The 24,072-nt window shown below is 40.8% G+C and overlaps 1 protein-coding gene across 3 annotated transcripts in view; it reads left to right on the forward strand.

The window, feature by feature from the left end:
- The window catches only part of RTN1 (reticulon 1), a 349,490-nt gene that overhangs the window by 319,885 nt on the left and 5,533 nt on the right, over window positions 1-24,072 (forward strand). For 2 of the 3 annotated variants that reach the window (XM_045566307.1, XM_045566298.1), the window contains 3 exons: window positions 19,957-20,164; window positions 22,048-22,186; window positions 23,669-23,738. In XM_045566307.1, the coding sequence (XP_045422263.1) occupies window positions 19,957-20,164; window positions 22,048-22,186; window positions 23,669-23,738 (417 nt within the window). Of the gene's footprint in view, window positions 1-4,716; window positions 5,078-19,956; window positions 20,165-22,047; window positions 22,187-23,668; window positions 23,739-24,072 lie in introns of those variants that run through there. The other variant, XM_045566316.1, reaches the window with a different exon arrangement.

Raw genomic sequence — 24,072 nt, forward strand, 5'->3', positions numbered from 1 at the left:
TACTATATTTCCTTTTGTGCTTCCCAGGTACCAGTTCCTTTTTTTTTTTTATTCTCATTTTCCCCTTTCCTGACTTCTGTCTGTTTGGTTGAATTTATTAATTCCCTTGTTTATGCATTATATTCATTTAGAAATTATATGTTCTAGTTATTTCCTTTTAGTGGTAACACTTAAATGTTTAATATACAAATCTTGCTTGTCAAAGACTAAAGTTATTATTTCCATCCTCCTCCTGAACAATGCAGGAACCTTAGAATGCCTTTACTTTTATCACTCAGTTCCACCTCAGGTTCTCTTTGTATCTCCTGTTTTAGTTTTACCTTTCTTTTATAAACCCCCAAATTAACCATTAGTAATTTTTAATGCTCAGCAGTCCTTCATGCATCTCTCTTCTTCCTACTAGGTTCAGTTTTCTTCTTCCTGAAGTACCACCTTTGGTAGATTTTTCTTTAAGGTCTACAATTAGTAAATTCTCTAATTTCTTACATATTTGAAAATGTCTGTATTAGTCTTGCTGGGTATAGAATTCTAGATGAGATTATATTCCTGTGCTACTTTGAGGACATTATTGTCTCGAACTATTGTATTCTTGTTTTGTGAAAGACTGCTGTTGGTCTAACAGTTTCTCTGTGGTAATCTGTATTTTATTTAGGCTTGCTTTTAAGAGTTTCTCCTTATCTTTGCCTTGCAGTTCCACTGTGATGTGGGTAGGAGTATTGATTTCTTCTTATTTGTCTTGCTAAGGGCTGATTGACTGTTATAATCTCTAGAATTTATGTCTTTTATCAATTCTGGAAAATTCCTAATTTGGATAAATTATTCAACTTCTCGTGTTAGTCCACTCCTTAAGACCCTTCAGTGTCTCCCTCATTTACCCACAGAATTACTGCTCAGGGCTGTCACGATCTGGCCTCTGCACATATCTGTGATTAAGTTTCCCATTCCATGTCTGTCTGCCAGCAAAGCCCTGTGATTCAAACTGGTGATGCTATTTCTCATTCAAAATTCAGCTCAGTTATCACCTACTCTCTGAAGCCTTTCCTGAAACCTCTTCTTCTCCCTAACCACTGTTTTGTGTATCTATTCTTTCCTGCTCATACATCTATCAGTGGATTGCATTTATCTATTTATGTGTAAATCTCCCCCCACTAGACTCAAGTTCCCGGTGGGCAGCTACCTTTGTATTTACAGAGATAGGCACTAAGCATGGGCTTTATAAATGTTTGTAGATCGAATGAATGAATGAATCAAGAAATGAGGGTAAACACTGTCTTCCTCATAGGGCCCTTGTAACGACTAAATGTATACCACATGAGAAAGCTCCTGGCAAATAACAAGTGCTAATCCATTGTTTGAACCTCCACAATTCATGCATTATTTTGGTACAGTGGGTTATATAGCACATTGGTTGTCTTTTTAAAGTTCTTTATTCCATATGGCATAAGGTAGAGTTCTTAGTGTTCTTTGATCACCATGAAGTGTATTTTTGGTTCTCTGCCTTTTCTTCTAATTGCTATACTTCTCAGAGGAAAAAAAAAGATCAAGCAGTTCTATGGGAATGCTTGATATAGCTTACCAGTTCTTACATTCTGTCATGAGAATTCAGAGCATCTGTGAGTGCTCTTCTCCCATATATCTTAGCAGTGCTCTCTTGCTCTTCCTTCAGGTGTCTGCTCCAATTTTACCCTATGAGTTAGGCTTTGCTGACCCTCCTGATAAAATAGCAAACTTCTACCCCACACCCACTCTATCCTCTTTTACCTGCTTTATTTTTCCCATACACTTGTTCACAAATAACATGTTACATATTTACTTTTTCTATTATTATTTGCCCACACACGCACTAGCACATATGCTTCTTTAAGGTAGGAACTTTGCTTTATGCCTAGAGCAGTGTCCAGCACACAGTAGGTGCTCAGTCAATATTTGCTGAATAAATATGTCGACGTAGGTGCCACTGATTCTCATCAGTAAAATTCTGGTGCTATAGGAGACACACCATACCGCCACTCTGGCATGCCAGCCTTCAACATTCATCTTGATCTGGGATGAGATTACAAAACCCAACTATTTTGCTTTTCCTTAGAACAGACTGCCTAATGCATGATTTCATCCTGAAATCTAAAGAAATCACTTCCTCTCCTGGCAGGCATCTAAACCAAGAATCTAAGCTGGCTGTGGATAAAGCCCGTCTGTTCTCTACTGGTTTAAAGATAGTGGCAATTCCTGCCCGCTTTTAGCAAGCTTTATTTTGCTTTCTGTTTTCTTTCACCACTTAAGGAAAATTTACATATCTTTTCTACCCATTTTATCGTTTAGATCTTGGCAAGAGCATTCAATTAATACTGTGTATACACTTGTGCAAAGAAAGCACCCATTTACAATGTTTGTGGGAAATGAATTCTTATTTCATAGAAACAAACACCTAAAGCTTTAATTTATTTGTATAAGAGAGGCCTAGAGTTGATAAATGACTTGCTGAAGGCCACCATAACTAACTTTTACAATTCAAGTCATTCTTGATTTTCCTTTGATAAATTCATTTATGTTTCTTTTACCACCTATGCGTTAATCTAAAGCCCTCCCAATTCTTTTTTCATTAGTGTCTTTGTGTCATCTGTCATCTTACTTCCTCAACCTTCAACTATCAAACTGCTATATTGTTTTTTTCATGTGCCACCAAACTTCTCTCTTCAGACTTAGTATGACTGGAAATAATTTGGTCTTTAAGCTAAGCTGACCTTCCAAGGTCAACTTTGTGATCAATGAAAGCACATGGCCCAAAAAGTCTGACATAATCTAGCCTCCGCTGGCTTCTGCCTCATTGGGGCTGTGCGGCTCTCAGCTTGCTACTCAGATCAGCGATACACACCACACAGACTGTCAGAGTCCCAGTGCCCCATGTTTCTGGTAATGCGGTTGGACACTTAACACTTACCACTGAAGGTACCTGCTGGCACCTTCTGGACTTAGGGCTGATCACTGGGGCTATCGCTGGACTGGCAGTGCCTCCTAGTGGCCAAGGCTCTAAGGATTTCCTCTTGAAAAGAGGCCAGGGCAAGAACAGCCACCCACAACCCCTGCCCTGCGCTCTCCTTCCTTCTGGGTCTTGTCCTGCATCATCGTGCAGTGAGAATTCGGTGCTGGTCAGGCCATCATCACGTGCCAATCTTTTCACTATTTTGCTGACTGAATTCCCCAAAATGACCATCGCAATGAAAAAAAAAGGGGGTGGGGGAGTAGTGAATACAAATAGTGGAAAGTCACTAATGTCCCTAGAGCAGGCCAGTTTGAAAAGTGCTTTGTAATAATGTAGTCACCGTTGTTCCTTCCCGTCAACCCCGTGGGAGCTCTGACACCGCATTAAACATCCTCAAGAATAATTTCAGATTTATTACAGAAATATGCAGAGGCCCAGCTGGTTTCTTGTGAAGCTTGTATTCTGTAAAGAATATGCATGACCCCAAAGATCATATTTTGAAGATTATATGCTTCATAAAAATGAAAGATAAATCGTGTTTACAAGTGTAACCTTGAGGTGGCTGTCCTTAGGCCCTTGCTGGCACAGGATATGCAAATGTAGATTTGGGTCTGGGAAGGAACACCTCTGGGAACTGTGGAATAATCTGGAAGGCTCCACTTCCCCAGGAGGCAAAGAGAAAGCCTGGTAATGGGTAAGGCCACACCACAACAAAATGAAGTGGGGAGTCTGTCCTTGGTGTCTAGGAACTCTTCCTTCTATTATATATACCCCTCTGGTCTCCAAGACATCCTCTGTCCTTATGCTGGGTCTTGTCTTCTCAAGGGACCCCTTTCACCCCGACCTTCTTTTCCAGACAATGCCAACATTCCAGTCCTGTGTCTTTGCTGTTTCCACCTTTTCCTCATCAAAATACACCTCTCCCCTGTCCATTCTTTCAAGGTCTTGGTGCGTGTTCTGATAAAGTAGTTTATGCTAAGAACAGAACCCATTGTTCTGTTCCTTCCTTGGATATTTGCATTTTAACTGGGGACTCCTAAAATCCTTGACTAACTGGGCTTGCAAGCCAAACTCATCTCCCAAATTATACACACCACCCACCTCCATCAACCCACAATGCTCCATCTCAAAGATAACACTGTTGAGACAATGCCCTTTGCTTCCTTGAGTTCTGTTTTGAATGTCCCCACACTGACCACCCTTGGACTGTCACTGCAGTGACCAGTAACTCCATGTGCCAGAGTCTAGGGGCTTTGATCTGGGGCCTACAGGCACCACATTCTGATACTTATTCATTCAATCTGCAAACGGGGGGGTAGAAGGGCAACCGGAGAAACACACACGCCCTCAGTGATGAGCTAGAGGATTTCTTTCCAGCGATTGCTGCTTGCCAAGAAAGGTTTTAGATAGCTGTGGAATATTCCAAAAGAGGCAGAGAATCTGGCAATTCTTCGGAAGATTCCAGACAATTAAAATTCATTGTGGTTGATAAGAATTTCCAGAAGTAGGGAAGGGAGAGGTGAGTGAACGGTGGGGACAATTAGAAGCCATTATGCTGCAAGCCTGACATTTGTATTGCCATTGACTCGGTCTTGTCCAACAGGTTTCTTGGGTTTCAAAGAAATTTCTAGAATATGCATCCAGCCAGTCAAAAACAGCCCATGTCCCCGTACTTTCACCCCCCACCCTTGGCCCTTTTTCCCCAATCCTAGGCCATATAAGTGCCCTCCAAGTCGGAACCGCTTTAATCGTCTCCAGGGTAGCCCCGCTCGGCGGCCAGGCTATCGCTGCCGCGCCGAGGCGCCCGCATCCAGTGCGCGCAGGCGGCTCCGGGCCGCGCCGCGCTGATTCGCTGCCGGCCACGCAGACTGCGGCGCCGCGACACGCCCGCCCCTCGCCGCGCGCCGGCTGCTGCAGCCTCGCTCTGTCTCCAGCCGCGGCCACCGCGAGCCCCGCGCTGCAGCCCGGGCACTGCCGCTTGGGTGCACGCTCAGCGCCCCCGAGGAGAGCAACGGCGAGCCCCTAAAGCCCGCACGATGCAAGCCACCGCCGATTCCACCAAGATGGACTGTGTGTGGAGCAACTGGAAAAGTCAGGGTATTCTCTTTATTTTAGTAATGCATGCCCGAGGCGCACGGGAAACCGGGATCCGGACTCGTCCATTGTGCATCATTTCACCTGTGGGACCTGTGCATGCTTTATGCCCAAGAGCTTTCTGTTGGGGGGAGTAAACCTGTTATTTCAAAAATCAAAATGGATGGTGTTTGATTTTTTTCTTTCTTTCTTTCTTTTTTTTTTTTTAACTCCTCTCCACCCCTTTGTTCTCTTGTTGTAATGCTGGTTTTTTAAATAATGCATCATTCACCTCCTCCGGGAGTTCTTTTGGGATCTGTTGATCATTCAGTACTTCTTTAATCTTTTCTCATCCCAAGAGTTAACGTGCTTTCTTATTGTTCCATGCATCCCAGTGCATTTATGTCTGCCCAGAGGTTGAAATCTGGCAAAACCATTAGCTGAGAGGGCTCAAGAGCATCCTTCTAAGAGGGACACACCCATTTCAGGGTTGTTATTTGTGGTGACACAAAGGAAACTGGAAATGCAGACTAGCTCTCGAAATCCTGAAAATATGATGGCGTAGCCACATATTACGATGGTTCACTTTGAAATATTTCAATGTTTTTGTCTGTCATTGGAGTAACCTGTGACTATTATGTGTTAATAATGGATATCTGTGGAATAAATGGAGGGAGATAACAGAACAGTGCTGGTGGCCCTCTAGTATAACAGATTTATTTTGGAACAGTCCATATTAGCACTGGGTGTGGCCACCCTCCAGCCTGGCTTGGATGGCTTTTCAGCCATTTTTATTCAGCCTCATATTTCACACTTCCATCTCTCCTTTGTTACATTAAAATTCTCCCCTTCACCTTGCTCAGTTACAGATTCTGAGGAGAAAGATGATTTACAAGAACGAATTGTGTGTGGTAACTTGGGCGTTTGTCAGATGAAGTGTCTTTTAATTTTTAACAAACATGGTTCTGAAGAAGGCGCGTTTGATTTAACCTGCAGGGTTTTGCAGCATCCCTCGGGGGACCAAGAATACTCTGGAGCAGCAGTTGAGTTTTTAAAAACCTGGCATCCTCCCCTTGTAATTTTATACCACAGGAAAAAGAGGATGTCTTTTTTTCTTTAATGCCTCTGTAGGGATTTTCTTTGGTATATTTTTCAAGAAAAACACAAATCTCAGAATTAAAAGCACGCCTGCCTTGCCTCTTGTTTGTTGGACTGGGTGGCAATGACATAAAATGCAATCATCTACTTCAAATTTCTTGGATCTATTGGAAATACAGCTGTCAAAAGTAAATAGATGGACCTGATAAATGTAAAAGCCAGTAAATGAGATATGTATGGCAATGGAGGCACAATATTTTAGAGAATGGTGACAAGTGCATGATATAGCATGTGTTTGTGTAATATAGAAGGAAGCCGTGAAAATTCTTTGTAACATTTCATTCTTGTTATGTGTTTAGACCCATCCAGTTTATTTGATATACACTCTCGACAACCATGGCTTGATATAATATCAAGTTTGGTTGGACATAAAGACTGGTTTTTAGACTACGATTATGAGCTTTTTCTATTTTTAACAAAAGTAGATAGGAAAAGATGGCAGGTTTTCTGTTTTATTTGTGTAAGATATAGGATGCTATTTCATCACAGTCCTATGTGTTTTGACTCACTTGCCTCAATTGACCTTCTCTCTGGGGTTTAAAAAACAATGTATGGACATTTGTCTTCCGATAACACAGAATGTCATAGTTTGCCCATTGAAGACAATCACTTCCATTTCCGACCTACAGCTACTTGTGAAGATTAATTGAAGATCGTTGAGGATCTTTTATACTCAGTGACCTTTGGTAGTCTTCAGTACCATTGATTTCCTTTTGTCAAACAGAACAAAGGCATTATCTTGAAAACTGACTATACCTAACTGGGTGGGTGGGTTTATAGGCACAAAAGAGAAATGGTAAGAAGTGAATTATTCTTTTTTTTCCTCCTCACGGTGAATTTTTAATCTAAACTAAATCTAAAATAGGATTTTTTTTGTTTAGCATTTTCAGTGTATCTTCTTCATTTTCATTTCCTTATTATAAAAAACAGTTGTCTTTAACTCTGGCTATATGTTGGAATCACTTGGGAAGCTTGAAAAAAACACAAAGGATGCCTGAGCTCCACCCCTAGAGAGTCTGATTCAATTGAGCCAAGCATCAGTGTTTTTGAAAAACTCCTCAGGTGAGTTTAATATGTAATCAGGGTTGAAGCCACTTGTGTGTAATAATTCGTGGCCCAATCCATAGACCAGCAGAGGTCCGGAAATAAATGATAAAATGGGTGTGATCTGGGAGCAGCAGTGAATGCAGTTAAAAGGAGTCAATGCAACGTTGTCAATAATGTCCTCTAGAAGTATTAGGAGATGAAAGTTTTGCTTGGAAAGGAAATAATGTTAGTTTCAGGTTTTCTCCATATTATTGAATATTCCATGGAAAAATTGCAGCAGATTGAATATTTCATGAAGACTTCACTGAAACTAATTATATGTCATAAAAACTGTAGTGCATATGCAAAAGGAACCTTATCAACGTACATGATTTCAGCTATAGACAAAAATGTTTAAAGAGAGGCTAAAGTCCACATTATACTATCTCACACCAATTGTGCTTCCAATTTAAAAAAAATTATGCAACTACTACCAAATATTGGTTAATAAACCAAAGCACATTCTACTCAAAACCAAATGAGAATAAAACAGTAACCTAATAAAATACCTATGTAGATAATAATCTTACAGATCAGTATAATTATAACTACTATTTATGGGGCACTTTTACTGAGTGCTTTGCTTGCATTATTGCATGTAATCCTCGCAGATCCCGTGAGGTATAAGTTCTATTATTGTCCCCATTTTACAGGTGATGACTGAGGCTTCTGTCCAGGCACACAGCTAGTTATGCCAGAGGCTGGATGCAAGCCTGGGCTGTCTGTCTCCAGAGCCTCTCACTTCCCACTGCTCCACCATCTGCCTCTGAGGTGGATGGCTTCTTCCTCAATGACTTTTCTAAAGATATGAATTATTAATATTTATGTAGGTAATTGTGTGGACTTAATGACCCCTCACACGAGATTTCATTTTGCAAAACATCTTCTCTTTTGAGCTTTTCAATGTACTCTTGAGACACAAAGAAGTTAAGTGACTTGCCCAAAGTTTTGTGGTAAGTGGCAAATTAAGTAGTAAATAGTGATTCTCTTGGCTTCAAATCCAGAACTCTTCCCACCCCAGACCTCCCCTGCTTCTCTTACTAGTGTTAAGTTATAGAAAATGAACTCTATTTAGCTCTTCTGAGATATTTTCACATAGGTTCTCTCTTTATGGACAAAGCAAAATTTAGCAGCAAGTCATTGATCTTGACTAAGTTATGCCATCGTTGTTGTTGTCATCACCATCATCATCAATTCTTCATCTCTAGATTCTCTATAAATACTAGCTATGTGCCAGTTGCTCAGCTTTTGTTACATACCTTGTCTTAATTAAGACTGCATGAGATTTTTGTGTTACTCTTATTTCATAGAGGAGGAAACTGAGGGTCTTAAGGCTGAGAAAGTCAGTAATTTGCCCCAGGATGTAACTAGGTCCTGAACACTGGCCATTCTGATCATGAAGCCCATGCTTTTAATATTACCTAAATCCAAATGGTGTTGTGCCAGGCGAACAAAGTTTGATCGGAACCATCCATCCACATGGTTCTATTTGTGCTGTAAAGGTCTTTTTTCCCAGATTTCACTGTGCTCGATAAATTGATCTGGCAGGATGCTTAGTAATATGGTGGATTGATACATGTGTGCTTGGGGCTAAGGGTCAGCTCCCATTTGACTCTGGGTGGCAGCATTCTGTACTTACGGCTTCCGCGGCGTGTAAGTTATTGATGGAAAGAAGATGAAACACTTTGCAGAGAGTGTAACCTAAAGGCATTAGCTTTTTTTTTCTTTTTACAAAATAAAATATTTTGAAAATTCTTTGCCTGGTCTACAGTGCTCTGTAGAAACACTTCAGGGTAGTCTGTTCTGAAGCTGCTAGTTTGAAACTTTTATAAGAGCCAAGCATCTCAGAATACACAGAGGCAATATCTGTTTTAGCCATAGTAATTGAAAGAAATACTTGCCTTTTGAAAATGGCATTTGGTAAAGACAATTTTATACATCTACATAAACGCGTACCAACACTACTTTCTATCAAAATCAGCTTTTAGACTCATTAGAATATTGTAAAAATATTATGACATTAAATATTACATTTACAAACTCTCTGCAGATTCTAATGAAATCCAATGGGAAAACTGGCGTAGCTGGAGAGCTGGGAATTTTTTGTTTTCTGAGTGAAAGAAAACTTATTATGTAGATAGTATATCAAATGTAGATAGTCAGTTACTCTGTTGAAAATAAAGGTCTCTCTTTTCACGCTGTATTACCATTTTCAAGAGAATCTTTATAAGGTAATATTTCAAAGTTTTGAGAGAATAATGGCTTTATTATTTTTCTAAAAATAATGAATATACATTATGAAAATTTTCCTTTGTACAAAGAGAGGTTCAAATGAAAGCCACAAATCACCCAAAATTCTACCACCCAGAGTTAATCAATGTTAATTAATATTTGCTAAATATTATCTAATGTGTCTATATATAACATTAAAATGAAGCTAAGGGGCTAGGCAGGCAACAGAAACAGTTTTTATAAAATAAGAGTATATATATCTCAAAAAGTATTTAAAATAATTTAATGGAAGTAGCGGACATGAAACTGAAAGAATTGTGGAACTTCAGATACATGTGTCTTTACTATAAGAGTTATTCCTAAAATTAAGAAAAAGACTAGGATAAAATCAATAGGTTCAAGTCATTCTTTAATTACGTGTTTCAGTTTTAAACTGTACAGATGAACTCTCTGCAGTGTCTTTTTTTTTAAAAAGAGGATTCATGACAGATGAGAAAGGTTGACAAAAAGGCTAATCTAAATTCTCAGCTTCAAATCTATTATTTCTCTCAGATTTCTCTGGATTAATACTTGTTTCATTTAAAAGCAATAACAATCCTGATATTCTATAGACTAAATCATTATGATTGCTACACGTGAATAGGGATTGTGGATGAAATCTTCCATCATAGTTAGGAGGCCCTCCCTTCAGATTTAAAAAGTCTCTTTCCCTTTCCCTCCTTCCCTCCCTCCCTCGCTCCCTCCCTTATATTTGAAATGATATTCTGTACTTAATTCTTTTGCATTGTTAGACTAGTTAATAATACATTCTGGAACAGAATCTGTGAAGTAGTTGATATATTTTAAATTGCTTTATAAGAGAATTAAATTCTAAAATCCACTGAATCCAACAAGACAAAATCTGAGTTAGACCTTGAAGTGGATAGCTCTCATAAAATTACCTCTTTTAAAAAAAATAATTATATGTACATCACAACCAAATTTCCCATCCTTCTCAACCTGATCTCCTAAGTTGTGTGCATGTTTGGCCCACGTATTAATATTTACATACTGTCACCATTCCAGTTCTTATGAAGATACACACAGACACTCAAAGAAACATGGCTGCCTCATCCTTAAGCTCAAAATTTGAAAGCCAAGAATTTGACATTAATGATTTTTTAAAAGCCATCTTCTGCCTAGGTGACAATTGATAGTAATAACTACTTTAAAATCTTGGTAATTATATTTAAGACTTACAGCATATGTTTCACATAAGAAAATTTTAGGAGTTTTACAACTTTAGAAGTATAGAGTTCTATTTCTCCAAACTATTTTTGAGTTATATCTTTAGGTTAAAACTGAGTAAAGTCTTATTGTTTCACAAAATAAAATCCTAAATTATTTCTTATTTCCTGTATTGCCAAAGGGGGAAAAAATAATTCCAGCATTATTTAGTTCTTTGCCAAAACTGGTATTAATGTTGAACAATTGAAAAGTACAAACATAACACGTTTTAATTTTTAGAATTTATTGCAATTCCACCCATTTTGCTGTGGGCATGCTTCAAATGCAGTCATACTTTATCTCCTTCCTTCAGAAATAGTTCACCAAACTGAACATTGGCAAGTATTTTATTGAATGCAACAGAGGTACAATGAGAGATCATTCCTGGTATCTTTTTAGCTAAAGAAATATTTTTGCTGTTATGATCTGGGTCAAAAATGTTTAAATATATTCATATTTAAGAAAAGAGCCAACAGCCCTCTACCTTCGTGGTTCTTTTCTATTCCACTACAGTGATGGATTTTAAGAAGATGTGGCACAGACTTAAGATTTTGTTGCTAATTATGATTGATGACCAATAGACCAAATGAATGGTTTGTATTGATGTGGTCAGAAAGCTTAAAGAAAGAAAAAATACATGAAGACAGTCATTGTTGAGTGCTCACAAATCTTTCTTCATGCCTCAACTACTATATTCCCAAAGCCTATCTTTCCCTCCGTGTGGCTGTCTCTTCCTTCGATCCCAGTTGTCCTGTGAAAACCCCTCCAAGTGAGCTGTGGCTTTGAGAGCAGTTTACCAGGAGAAGCTGGCCGTGCTGTTTAAAACAGACGGGCCCTGCTGCCTCACTTCCTGGCCAGGCCCGCCCGGTCATGATGACCAAGGGCCTAGGCATCATTGTGTTAACTTCACAGCTTGGAAAGAACGGGAATGTTCTAGTCCTAGTGGTTAGAATTACCAAACAGGAATCACATACACTTCTTTTTTTTTTTTTTATTTCAAGATATTATGAGGGTACAAACGTTTTGGTTACATTTTATGTCTTTGCCTCACCCAAGCGAGGATTAGAGGCATGCCCTTCCCCTCTGCAATGCTCACGGCATCCGTTAGTTCACATTCACTTCTAAGTGAGGAAAATGTTAAGCCCTGGGTAAACATAAAGCAGCTTTTGCCTTCAGTCCAACCTGAGGAGTAGCGTTAGGAAATACTGTGTTTGCTTCTGTCTCTCATGGAAGAAAAGCACGAGAGATTGCTGCTGGCTGTGCCTTTGGCAATCACATTCTTCATTTTCCTTTGTTCCACCAAAGCTCATTTAGGGTAGTGGATTAAATGCTGTGCACTTTTACTATCTATAGGACATACCAGGCTTAATGTGTCTTTGCTTTCAAAACATCCACAGAATTATTTAAAAGTCTAGAAATAGTGCTGGCATTTTTCTCTTGACAATTATACTGATTGTATTTAGGAGGTGTGAGGGAAGGGCCTGGAAAATGGAATCACTGCAGGTGTCTTATCTGCAAAAAGTCCCTGCCAGCAGTTTCCCCCCTCGGGGCTCCCAGATTACCATTTAAAGTTTTAACCTCTGTGGGAGACTGTCTTGGCAAATGAAACTCATGGATTAATTGACTGGAAGATGTCATCTCTGAAGGTCTCTGTGTCTGTTTAAAGAATTTTATTACATCTACTTCCATTATCTTTCTCCAGCTTCATGTAAAAAGAGGAAAGATTATTAAAGTAGGGAAAGTCCCCTCTATTTCTTCTTGTTAACATTTTGTGGTGACACTCTGTTTGCTTCACGAAAATGAGTCAGAAAAAAACTGGCTTTCTGTCACTGCTTTGGACAGTGGATTGGAAACGACTACAATTATTGTAGTCAAATCATTGGAAACTTGCTAAAAAGTAAATCAACAGCATATCTTTTTTCGACAATTCTTCTGTTGAAACGCTGATATCTACAAACAGGAATTTTTCACATTTCCTCACTTGCCTTTTAAAAAGTAGCATTATCTTGTCTTATAGCAAGTGGTTCAGTGGTGCCTGAAATATTTTCTGGGCCAAGATGGAATATAAATATACATTAAGAATAGGGTACAGTACAGATAACTGAACAATTTATTGCCATTTGATATTATCCACTTACACTACTACATTTTGTCTTATAAATAAGATATGGATAGTTGCACCACTGTCTTTTCTGTTTTTACATTTTTAGTATACTTTCTGAATAGTGAAGCTACTATTGGGTCATTTAAATGCATTTAAAATAGTTTCCCAAACCAGAATATTTGGACTGCAGCAAAGGGCTTTCTTTCTAGAAATTTGACATAGGATTTCATTTCCATTTAGTTGTTAATTCAAACCTTGGATCACTTCTCTTATTCTTCTTTTCTGCTAGTGATTGGATTCTGGAAATGAGGGGAGTACTGGTTTCAACATTTGGTATTAGGATTCTTCAAATCTGCCAGCTCACCTTTTACCGAATTAGTTCTGAAACAGTCCCAGGCAGGCTGCAGCATGTACTTATGCACTTGTGGTTTGGGGGCTAAGATGAAATCACCAAGCTCAGTCCAGTTTATCAAATTGATAGGATGCACTGTTCTCTCATTTCAAAGCCAATGTGTTACTCCTCAGGCTTTTTTTTTTTTTTAGCATAGTAGCTTTAATTTTTATAATTGGCAAAGCAATATAGTAATATACCTGTCCTAGTGAGTATGCTTAGTGAATGTACACTCAGATGTTTAAACTCTCATCTGGCTTTTCTGCATTAGGAGGATATTAAAAGAGAAAAGCTATTTATACTTTATTGTTCCCAAAGACTCCTTAGGATAATTTGTTCCAGTTACAGAGTTACTTGTATTTTTCTTGCTTGGGTTCTTTTTTTTTTTTTTTTTTATTTTTATTTTTTTATATATATATTTTTTTTATTTCAGCTCATCATGGGGGTACATAAGTTTAGGTTATATACATTTTCCATGTCCCACCCATCCCCCCGAGTCAGAGTCCCAAGCGCGTCCGTTCTCATTCTCCCGACAGTGCACCTGGCACTCATCATGTAGTCATACCTCCATCCCCTCCCCCCCCCCACCTCCCCGGGTCTGCACCTTCAAGCATGACCATTCCCCAGAGGGTGTGCAACGCACTCATCATGTAGGCATACACCCATCCCCTCCCCCCACCCCCCATCCCAGTCTGATATCCAATTGGTATCCTTCCCTGATGTACATTTAGGTGATGATCAGGGAAACCAGTTTTCTGGTGAGTACATGTGATGCTTGTTTTTCCATTCTTTGGATACTTCACTTAGTATAATGGGTTCCAGCTCTCTCCAGGAGAACCAAAGAGATGTCGTATCATTGTTATTTCTTATAGCTGAGTAGTACTCCATGGTATACATATACCACAGTTTACTAATCCATTCGTGGATTGATGGGCACTTGGGTTGTTTCCACATCCTTGCGATTGTAAATTGTGCTGCTATAAACATTCGGGTACAGGTGTTTTTGTTAAAGAATGACTTTTGTTCTTCTGGGTATATGCCCAATAATGGGATTGCTGGATCAAATGGTAGGTCTACTTGAATCTGTTTAAGGTATCTCCATATTGCTTTCCATAGGGGTTGCACTAGTTTGCATTCCCTAATCATCAGGGAAATGCAAATCAAAACCACAATGAGATACCACTTAACTCCGGTGAGAATGGCCTTTATCAAAAAATCCCAAAACAACACATGTTGGCGTGGATGCGGAGAGATAGGAACACTCATACACTGCTGGTGGGAATGCAAACTTGCTTGGGTTCTAAAGAAACTTTATTCAAATACCTGCTTTTCTGGATCTGGTACTATAAAGCTTCCTACACAAGTTCACGTCATTCTAAGAAAAAATAAAATGTGAAAAATCGGTATTTACACAGCAGATCTGAAACACAGAAATTCTGTCTGACCCCACCTTCCTCACCTCCTACCCTTCCCTCTGAATCATCAGAACTTTAGGATTTGCTGGCGCTCTGACCACATATGCCATTGCCATTCTCCCAGCCTGGCAGTCCCCAGCTGTCTAGACTGTCATTCCCAGCCTGAGTCCCACAGTCATTCATTTCAATTCTGTCCTCTTGGATCTTAGAGTCCTCTGACCATGCTCCTTATGCCAATTCACAGCCCTGGGTCACCCACCGCCTACCGATGAGAACACCGAGCATCTGACCCCATTGATTGGATTTGCTAGAAATCCTTGACTTTATCCAAACCCTCTTTACTTTTTGGCAGCCCTTTTTTTCATTCCTTTTTGAATCCTCACTGTATTTTTCAAGACCAGTGCTGTCCAATAGAAATACAATGTGAGCCACATATATAACTTGAAATTTTCTAGTAGCCACATTAAAAAGTAAAATGAAACAAGTATAATTAGTCTTGATTATATATTTGATTTAATCCAATATATCCAAAAGAATTAGCCTTTCGACATGTAATCGGTATAAAAAGCATTAATGAGATATTTTGCATCCTCTTTTGTACTGAGTCTAAGATCCAGTAGATTGTTCATACATACAGGACACCTCTTGTGGACTGGCCACATTGCAAGTGCTCAGTGGCCTTATGTGGCTCATCACTACTGTCTTAGACAACACAGCCTTGGCTTTTCCTACTCACTTCAAGCCCTACCCCAACCTGCTCAGTCTCAGGAAGACCTCATGACTAATTTTCCAGGGAAAATTCGAATTAATTTACCCCAAGCCGCTTTATTTCCTTTCCTCCTCAACAAGTATCTGTAGCCACACTCATATTTTCCCAAAACGTCTCTCCATCTTTAGCCATCCCTTCCTTCTTCTCCCTTCTTTGGAAAGAAAGAGCTATGGCTAATCCCATTTTTTTCCTGCCTTTGATGAGACTTTGCTTAATCCAATATCTCCGCTTTCTAGAATCTTCACCCCTCCCTTCCAAACTTTACTTGCCGCTCCTACTCCTCAAACTACCATCTTCTTTATTACTTCGAACTTCCCACCGCCCAGCCAGCCCCTTACACTAGGGATCTCCTCCCCACTACTCATAACGCTGCTCTCTCCGGTTATGAATGGCCTTCCAGTCTCCAAATCCAGCGGTCCTTTCTCAGTTCTCATTTCCTTGCTGCATCTACAACATCCTACCCTAGAGCGTCTCCCTTTCTTCTGAGAAGTTTCCTTCTCCTTGGCTGCCATAACCTACACTATTGTGGTGCCCTTTCTAACACTCAGGACTGTCTTTTCTATAGCTCTGCTTATTCCTTTTGATCTTAAACCATGGTGTCATCCTAAGCTGCATCCCTTAGCCTCCCCTGCCTTGGAGACTTCCTCCACTCTCATGGCTTCATTTCTGCTAGGAATACACCCCAATGCAAATATTCTGCCCTCTGTACTAAATTTCATTCCTGCGCTTCCAATTGCCTACTGTGCATATTCATCTGACTGTCATTGGATATGTGATATTAAGGACCATTTTAACTCAGGGCTACTGTGACAAAGCCTAAAAACAAATCATTTAACTTCCCAGCTTTTAAAAAATTCAGCACGTATGGTGTGTAATTGTCAACCTCATCTCATCTGTGATGCTTATCCCATCTCTGCCCCAGGCTGCGTCAAAATGCCCTGCGTCAGTGCCATCATGTCAGAATCCGGAGGTTTAAAAACAAATGTCAGCTTTTCCTCAAACCAGTTCACCCTCAGATTTCCTGTTTTTGTCAGTGATAGGAATCATTCAGTCACCCAGCTCTGAAATGTTTTCACCCTTAATTAGCTCTTCCTCCTTTCTCCCACAGCTAATTAGTCACCATTCTTGTCAACTAATCCTTTATGATACTTCCTATCTCCTTAGCACATTGCTTCGCACACTCACGTGTCATCCCAGATCCTTTCTTTATCAGTTCCAGGACTGTCCCTTCCTCACACTCAACTTTTGCCACCTACAACACAAAATATGTTGACATGGATTCAGATTTGTTTAAATGAATGTCCAATCTTCCCAGCTAGGCCTTAAGTTCCTTAAAAGCAGGAACAAAATTTTATGATTTCTTTATTCCTGTGCCTACTAAAGAATATATTAATAACTGTTTACTATTGATAATGACTTTTCACTCAAAAAATTTCCCTTAAAATGTCTAGTTCTGAAAGCAGTTTTAAATATGGTCCAGTTATCCCACATTAATTTTACATAAATTCTGGGGATATTGGACATGTAATATGAGGAGGCAACTATTTTGTTTTGGTAAAAGGACCAAATTTAGGGTTTGATCCTGCTTCTCTTATTACCTAGTCAAGATACAAGTTTCTTAACTTTTGGCTTCCCCACCTGTTATATACCTATCTAATGGAGTTTACTGTGAGGTTTAAATGAGATAATATATGAAAGTGCTTTGGGCATTTCAGAATCTATGTAAATAGATAATTTTGTCACAAAATACCCAGAATCAACGGCTCATTGTTTTATGGTAACAATTCTTTTTTAACCTCCTAACTAGAAGCCTCCTGTAATCTTAGCAAGTTGATTGAAAGACCTGCTAGGAGATGACTCTACACTAAACTCATGTTACTAAGTTAATGCTTTCTGCCCAGTTCCTTCAAGGAAATCCTGGACCTGGTGCCTACCATTCTTTGGCTTTTTGAACAGGTATCTTGGTGGCCAGAGATATAGAAGGCTTTCCTAGAGGGTGCACCATTTTTAACAGGTATAAAGTAATTAATTCAGTGGGGATTCACTTGAAAATAGCAAATTCTATTTCCTTTTTGTCTGAAAACTACCTGCAGATTCTCCCATGCCCTTACGTATCTCACAGGTGAGGGAACCACCTTCTCTAGCACTAAGGAGTACTCCCTTTAGGATAAATCACACCATCCTATAATGTATTGTTTCCAAATGTGTCTGCCGTGTAAGTCTGTGAACGTCATAACACAGATTACAATTTCTTTCTTTTATTTGTGTGTGTGTTCTTTACAATTCATTTATTTTTGCATCCCTGCCACCTAGCACAAAGCCTGGCACTTACTTCCTGCTCAATAAATAATAAATGAACAAATGTGGAAAAGGTAACACTTCAGACAATGGTGATGTCTTAGTCTCCTTTTTATTCCCCATTAGCCCTCCCTGCACAAAAAGAGGAAATACTGAAAGCCCCAGGGTCCAAAAGACCTTTAGCCACGCTGGTCTAGGCTAGGCCCAGGTGCACCTCAATTTGTTTCTTCCAACCCATTCAACTCCAGGAGGAACCAGGCCTCTGCAGAGACCCCTTCTTCTCCCACTTCTACCAAATACCCTCAGGGTCCCAGGGGTTTATTGCAGGTCATGTCCTCCAAAAGATCGCTCTTCTGCACCTGAAAAGGATTATATTTTGGTGCTCTGTCCTCAACAAAGTATTCTAAAAGGAAAATTATTTGGTGAACTCCTTCACATTTTGATGTTAAGGATAAGCATTATTTAAGGCATTATTCTGTTTTGGCATCTTTGCATTAACAAAAAAGAAGATGATAATTTTTGAGGATAGAAAGGGTTAAGCCAAAGGAATAAGTTTATAACGATCGGTCAATGTGACTAAGAGTGGGGCAGAGAAAAGAGGGAGGCTTTAGAGCAGCAGTGATTTTCCTGTTCCCCCGAAAACCTAGGACCAGCCCTACTCAAAAGAGAAAAAAAGTCTTTGTTTCACCCCCAAAACATGCTTGTGAGTCTCTCCTCTACTTCCTACATCGCAGAAGTGTAGGAGCAAGGGAACAAATTTTTCCCAACAAAATGGCTGCCTACTGGAATGTTTCTGAGTTAATGTCACTGGTGGACCAGGTGGTGATGGTGGGTGGGGAGTGAATTCTCTCTCCAGCTTCAGACTGCTGGGGGTATCCTCAGCCTGCTATAAAAGAGCCTTTCCACCTTTAAGCCCCTGATTTACTCTCCATGCAGCCTGAGGTAAGTTTGTTGCCGAGGAAGGAGTCAGTACTTTGCTCTGAACATTCCTTATGTCACCTCACTAGCCTCGAATTGTCACAAGGGTATGTGACTTTTTCAGTACTGTCCTTTAGCTAATTATACATCTGTGTTTGATGGGAACAGCTCCCTGCTCTCTCAAACTGGTCACCTCAGTTTCCTTTGAGCAAATGACTGGAATCTAATTCTATAACCAAGTGTCTTCAGGCGTATCACACACGCCACTGGCAGTGTGAGCCCCCACCATTCACATTTGGTTGTGAGATAGGAATTTTGTATCTTATTTTCCCTGAAAATTGATCAACGTAACATTCTATAAAAACCATTTGTTACCTGTCTAATTGGAGAATGAATTTGCACAGATCCTTCAGCAAGTCTTCTATGCTTTTGTCATATCCTGGTAACTGGAATATTTGAATATTTCCATTTTGTATCACATTCAAAGCACCATGGCTTTATTCTTTGAGCTTAGTTTTTTGTGTCTAAGTGAAAGAGGGGAATAACTGAATGATAGATGGCACATAGATTTTAAAGCTTGCATTTCAGATCTTTAAATGACAGAATGTAAGCAAGCAAATCACATTGTACAAAATGGTTTGCTCCAAATGTCAGCTCCAGGTTTCTTGACACAGCCACTGTCCCCTCGGTTTTGCTGTTGTCTTGGAGGCAGCCCATAGGTGTGTCCCGGTGCACACGGTGTTGGCTGGGGTCTCCCAGGCCTGCCTTTGTGCTTCCAAAGGTACCGCTTCTCCAGGACCTCTGTTTTCATTGTCACTGCCCCTTGTCAGCAGCAGGAGCATTTGATGACTGTTGTACATATCTACAGGCTACCACTGAGACATCAAATTGTCAGCAGGGCATCAAGATGCACACTTCATCAATGCCGTCCTAAAGAGGAGAATAAGTACTTTGCAGAGTCCTCTGTATTTTCAGGTTTTTTTCGAAGTCCCATACTTCCGTCCACTATATAGATGGTGCAGCCCACAGAGCTATATCCAACAGAGATGTGGTCCCTGGAGACTCAACAGTGTTTTCTTATCTGTAAATTTGAACCGTCCTCAAGATGGAAAAGATTCTTCCCAACTGCAGTGGAATGACAGGAAGTGGCCTGGGCTTAGCCGCACGCCTGCTTGCTTGTGTCAGGAATCCGAATGCCAGGTGAGAAGGCGCACAGCTCTGGGTGCTGCCAGAGTTCAGCAGTGTGTTTTGTGTTCCTCCCCACAGCTATCGACCTGCTGTACTGGCGGGACATCAAGCAGACGGGCATCGTGTTTGGGAGCTTCCTGCTGCTGCTCTTCTCCCTGACGCAGTTCAGCGTGGTGAGCGTTGTGGCCTACCTGGCCCTGGCCGCACTCTCAGCCACCATCAGTTTCCGCATCTACAAGTCTGTCTTACAAGCTGTGCAGAAAACCGACGAGGGCCACCCTTTCAAGTGAGTGCCCGGCCCCACTAGCCCTCGTCCCACCCTGTCCCTGGGCTCTTCCCCTAACAGCCTCTATTTCAGCTCACAGATGCACCTGGGTGCTGTTTCTCTGAGCCAGACAGACCTCTCAGCGTCTCCCCTAACACCCTGTCTTGAAACAGCTAACACTTTCGGTGAATGTCTAAAACAAATTCAGTTTTCCTTATTCTAATACCCATTTCCTTATTGAGATTTTATAATTTAATTGCTACTAATGGTAATCATAATCCTTTATATGTGTGCAATGTTTTATAATTTAAAGAGTGTTTCAATCATTAACTTAATCCTCTCAACTTGAACAGCAAGGCAGGACAGGCATCCTTAATCCCCACATACAGATGGGAAAACTGAGCTTCCCGGAAGTAAAGTGACACGCCCAAGGTCAGGTGGCCAGTAAATAGCACAGAGCCAGGACTAGGGTGTTGGGATTTTTATTTTTATGCTTTCTCTGGGAGTTTCAACACCAAAAGGCCAGCCTTCTGCAGGGGTGCAGGGTTCATGAACAGTCTTATCATGTGCCCACCTCTGCATTTTTTTATACTGGGGAAAGCTGATTAGAATGTACATTGAAGAGGAGGAAATGTAAAAATAAAAGGGCAATCTACTAACTGAGAGTATATATGAAATGTGGCAGAGGGAGGTGTTGGCATTGCCAGCTGCTATAACAAAATACCACAGACTGGGTGGCTCATAAACAGCAGAAATTTATTCCTCACAGTTCTGGAGGCTGGGAAGTCCAGGTCAGGGTGCCAGCATGGTTGGTTCTCGTGGAGGCCCTCTCCTGGGTTGCGGATTGCCAACTTCGTACTGTGGGAAGGAGTGAAGAGGCTCCCTTGGGCCTCTTTATGAGGGCAGTAGTCCCATTTGTGAGGGCTCTGCCCTCGTGATCTAATCACCCCAAAGCCCCACCTTCTAATACCATCATCTTGGGGATTAGGATTTCAACATATGAACTTTGAGGGACACAAACATTTAGTCCATAACACTGCCTAAAACTCAAGCCAAATGCTGCTTTACTCTTTTCATCTCAATTCCCAAAATTAGGTAAGCACTTCAGAAACTCCAGGGGGATCCTCTAGGTAGGTAACAGGTGCTTTCTTAAAGCAGAGGAGTGGAAGGAAAGGAGGGGGAAGGAGGGCCTTCTGCGAGGGAGCTTGGCCAAGCGGGAAGCAGCTTACCCTGGGTCCATATTCATATATATTTGTATTTTATAGTTTATATATTTGCATTTTATATACAAATATATTGTATTTTGTATAATTTACCTATCCAAGAGTTCAATTTAACCATTTGAACAAATGAAAATGTCATTACTAAAAATACCATGCAATAGGACCAGCGAGTGTTTTAATATGGCACAGGTCCCTCGCATTTTCTGTGTTCTATATATAAACTGGAAGGTAAATTCCAGGATTTAAACATGAATTCTTAGAGTTTTGATGAGGAACAATAATTGGCAGCTAGGATTTTTAAATATCTCAACTACTTAAAAAAGACAGTTCATTCTCCATGCAGTCATGTATGGAGAATCCAGCAAATGAGCTGATTTCGTATTGGTTTTTCTCTGGTCCCAGACGATTTCTCTGAATTACCAGCTCACTCTATACTGCTGTGTCTTTGGTAGACAGAAACGGTCACAACATTGTCACTGAGAATCATGATCTCTGCGTCCCCCAGTGCACCGGCAGCAGGTGTGTATGGTGCCATGCAGCCCACTGGCTGGCATAACCCCCACAGATGACCCGGTCATTGTCCTCAGAGTGAGAGAGAGAACACTCAGCTGTTACTGGGGTGCGGCAGCCTGTCTCCTGCCTCCCTCTGATGGAATCTCTGTGGGGATGGTTTGTTGACAGGGCCTACTTGGAGCTTGAGATCACCCTTTCTCAGGAGCAGATTCAGAAGTACACGGACTGCCTGCAGTTCTACGTGAACAGCACGCTTAAAGAACTGAGGAGGCTCTTCCTTGTCCAGGACCTGGTGGACTCCTTAAAAGTACGATTGCTTAAGCTGTTCACTCTACAGTCTTGAGTTTTGTTTTCCCTAAGGGTATAATGTTATAATCTGCCGCATCATGGAGAATAAAAAGCAAGTGCTAATTATATTCTGGAGTCAGACCTCCAGTTGTATACTACCATGGAGCTCATCCAGTCTAATCCCCTCATTTTACAAAAGATGAAACTGTGGCTCAGACAAGTTAAGCCACTTGTCAGAGGTTGCCCAGTGAGTCACTGGCAGAGCTGGGATCAAACCCAGGTCGCACACGTTCTGGTGCTATACTTTTTACAACACACCAGATTTTCTCTTGGTAAACCATTTTCAATTCCTCAGCCCATTTCCTGAAATTAATTTCAAAATAAAAATCCAGTGTAGGGAATGTGAAAAACATCTGTGCTTTTTCATTGAAGGGAACTCTGGGTGCTGCTAATAGTAAGACCCCCTAGTGTCCTTGGAGTTTCAGCTCCGAGGCCAGCTGTCTGAAGGGCCGTGCTGTGCCCGGCCCAATGCTTGGCAAGGATCTAGACACCTAGTTTCATTCCTGGTGCTCTCACTGAATTCACTGGGTTTCCTTGAACAAGCTGCTTTGGCCTCTTTCTGACTTACATGTAAAATCAATCAATCATGATTCAGCAAGGCCATAAGCAGAGTCAGGGGGAGCCCGGACAAGGTTGTTGTGAGTTTTCTGTCATCCCAGAGCACCCTGTACACGCCCTGGCAGGGGTCTTACACCAGGGGCTTCCTGGTAACTGTTCAGGAAGGGCAGAAGGAAAAGTGAGCGATGTGGTCTTGACTGTCAAAATGCTTTGCGGGAATGATGACTTGCCCGTAATGACTACGGAGAGTTACTGGAGAGATCACAGTTACCTTAGTGCTTTTAAAGTAATGTTTGTATTTGTAACGTAAAAATTGTGGGTGAGAACATGGCTGGGCAAACTGGTCTGGGAGGGGCCAGAGAGTAAACAGTTTCAGCGTTGTGAGCCACGTGCTCGGTTACACCCACTCAGCTTTGCCGCTGGAGCAGGAAAGCAGCGAAAGGCAACATGTAAAGGAATGACTGTGACTGTGCCAGTGAAACTACTGATGAGCACTGAAAATTGGATCTCATATCATTCCACATATCACAAAATATTATTCCCGTTTTGATTTTATTTGGCCATTTAAAAATGTAAAACCATTCCTAACTCATGGGCCCACACAAAAACAGGTTAGGGCCGTAGTTTGCTGACCCCTGGCTTAGACCCCGTTATTTTATTGAGTCCCTCAAATCTTATAGCAAAACAATCTAAAGGGTTCCAAGAGAACTAAAGTCTGAGTCCTCTTTCAGTGATTCTGTGACAGGTTCCAAACGCCTTTCACATCCTATTGAAATCATGATGTATTTTGCCTCAAATTCTAATCTAAGAAAAAGTCAATGAGATGAGATTCTTATCTGTCAGGAACGGTTTTGGGGGCTCTGATAATCCTTTCCTTCTTCAGTTTGCAGTCCTGATGTGGCTCCTGACGTATGTGGGCGCCCTCTTCAACGGCCTGACCCTGCTGCTCATGGGTAAGGACAGATGAGAGTGGGCCGTGTCCTCCTGCACATGCTCGGCGAGCATGAGGCTTCCGAGGCTGTGAGCTTTTAGTTTGTACGGATGGATTTCTGAGAACGAATGACAGATATCCCTGAGTATAGAGCATTTCCTTTACCAGGATAGCTCAATTAAAGAGTATAATACATATTGGACACTAATAATGAATTTTTTTAAGTCTGAAGGGTTTTTTCCCGTTTAACCACAACTGTTGTGTGTGTGCGTGTGTGTGTGAGTGTGTGTGTGTGTGTGTGTGTGTGTGGCTTCTAATATATTCATATATCCGTTTGCAGTGGCAGCTATGGATAG

This window comes from Lemur catta, chromosome 1, assembly GCF_020740605.2.
Source record: "Lemur catta isolate mLemCat1 chromosome 1, mLemCat1.pri, whole genome shotgun sequence".
NCBI lineage: Eukaryota > Metazoa > Chordata > Mammalia > Primates > Lemuridae > Lemur > Lemur catta.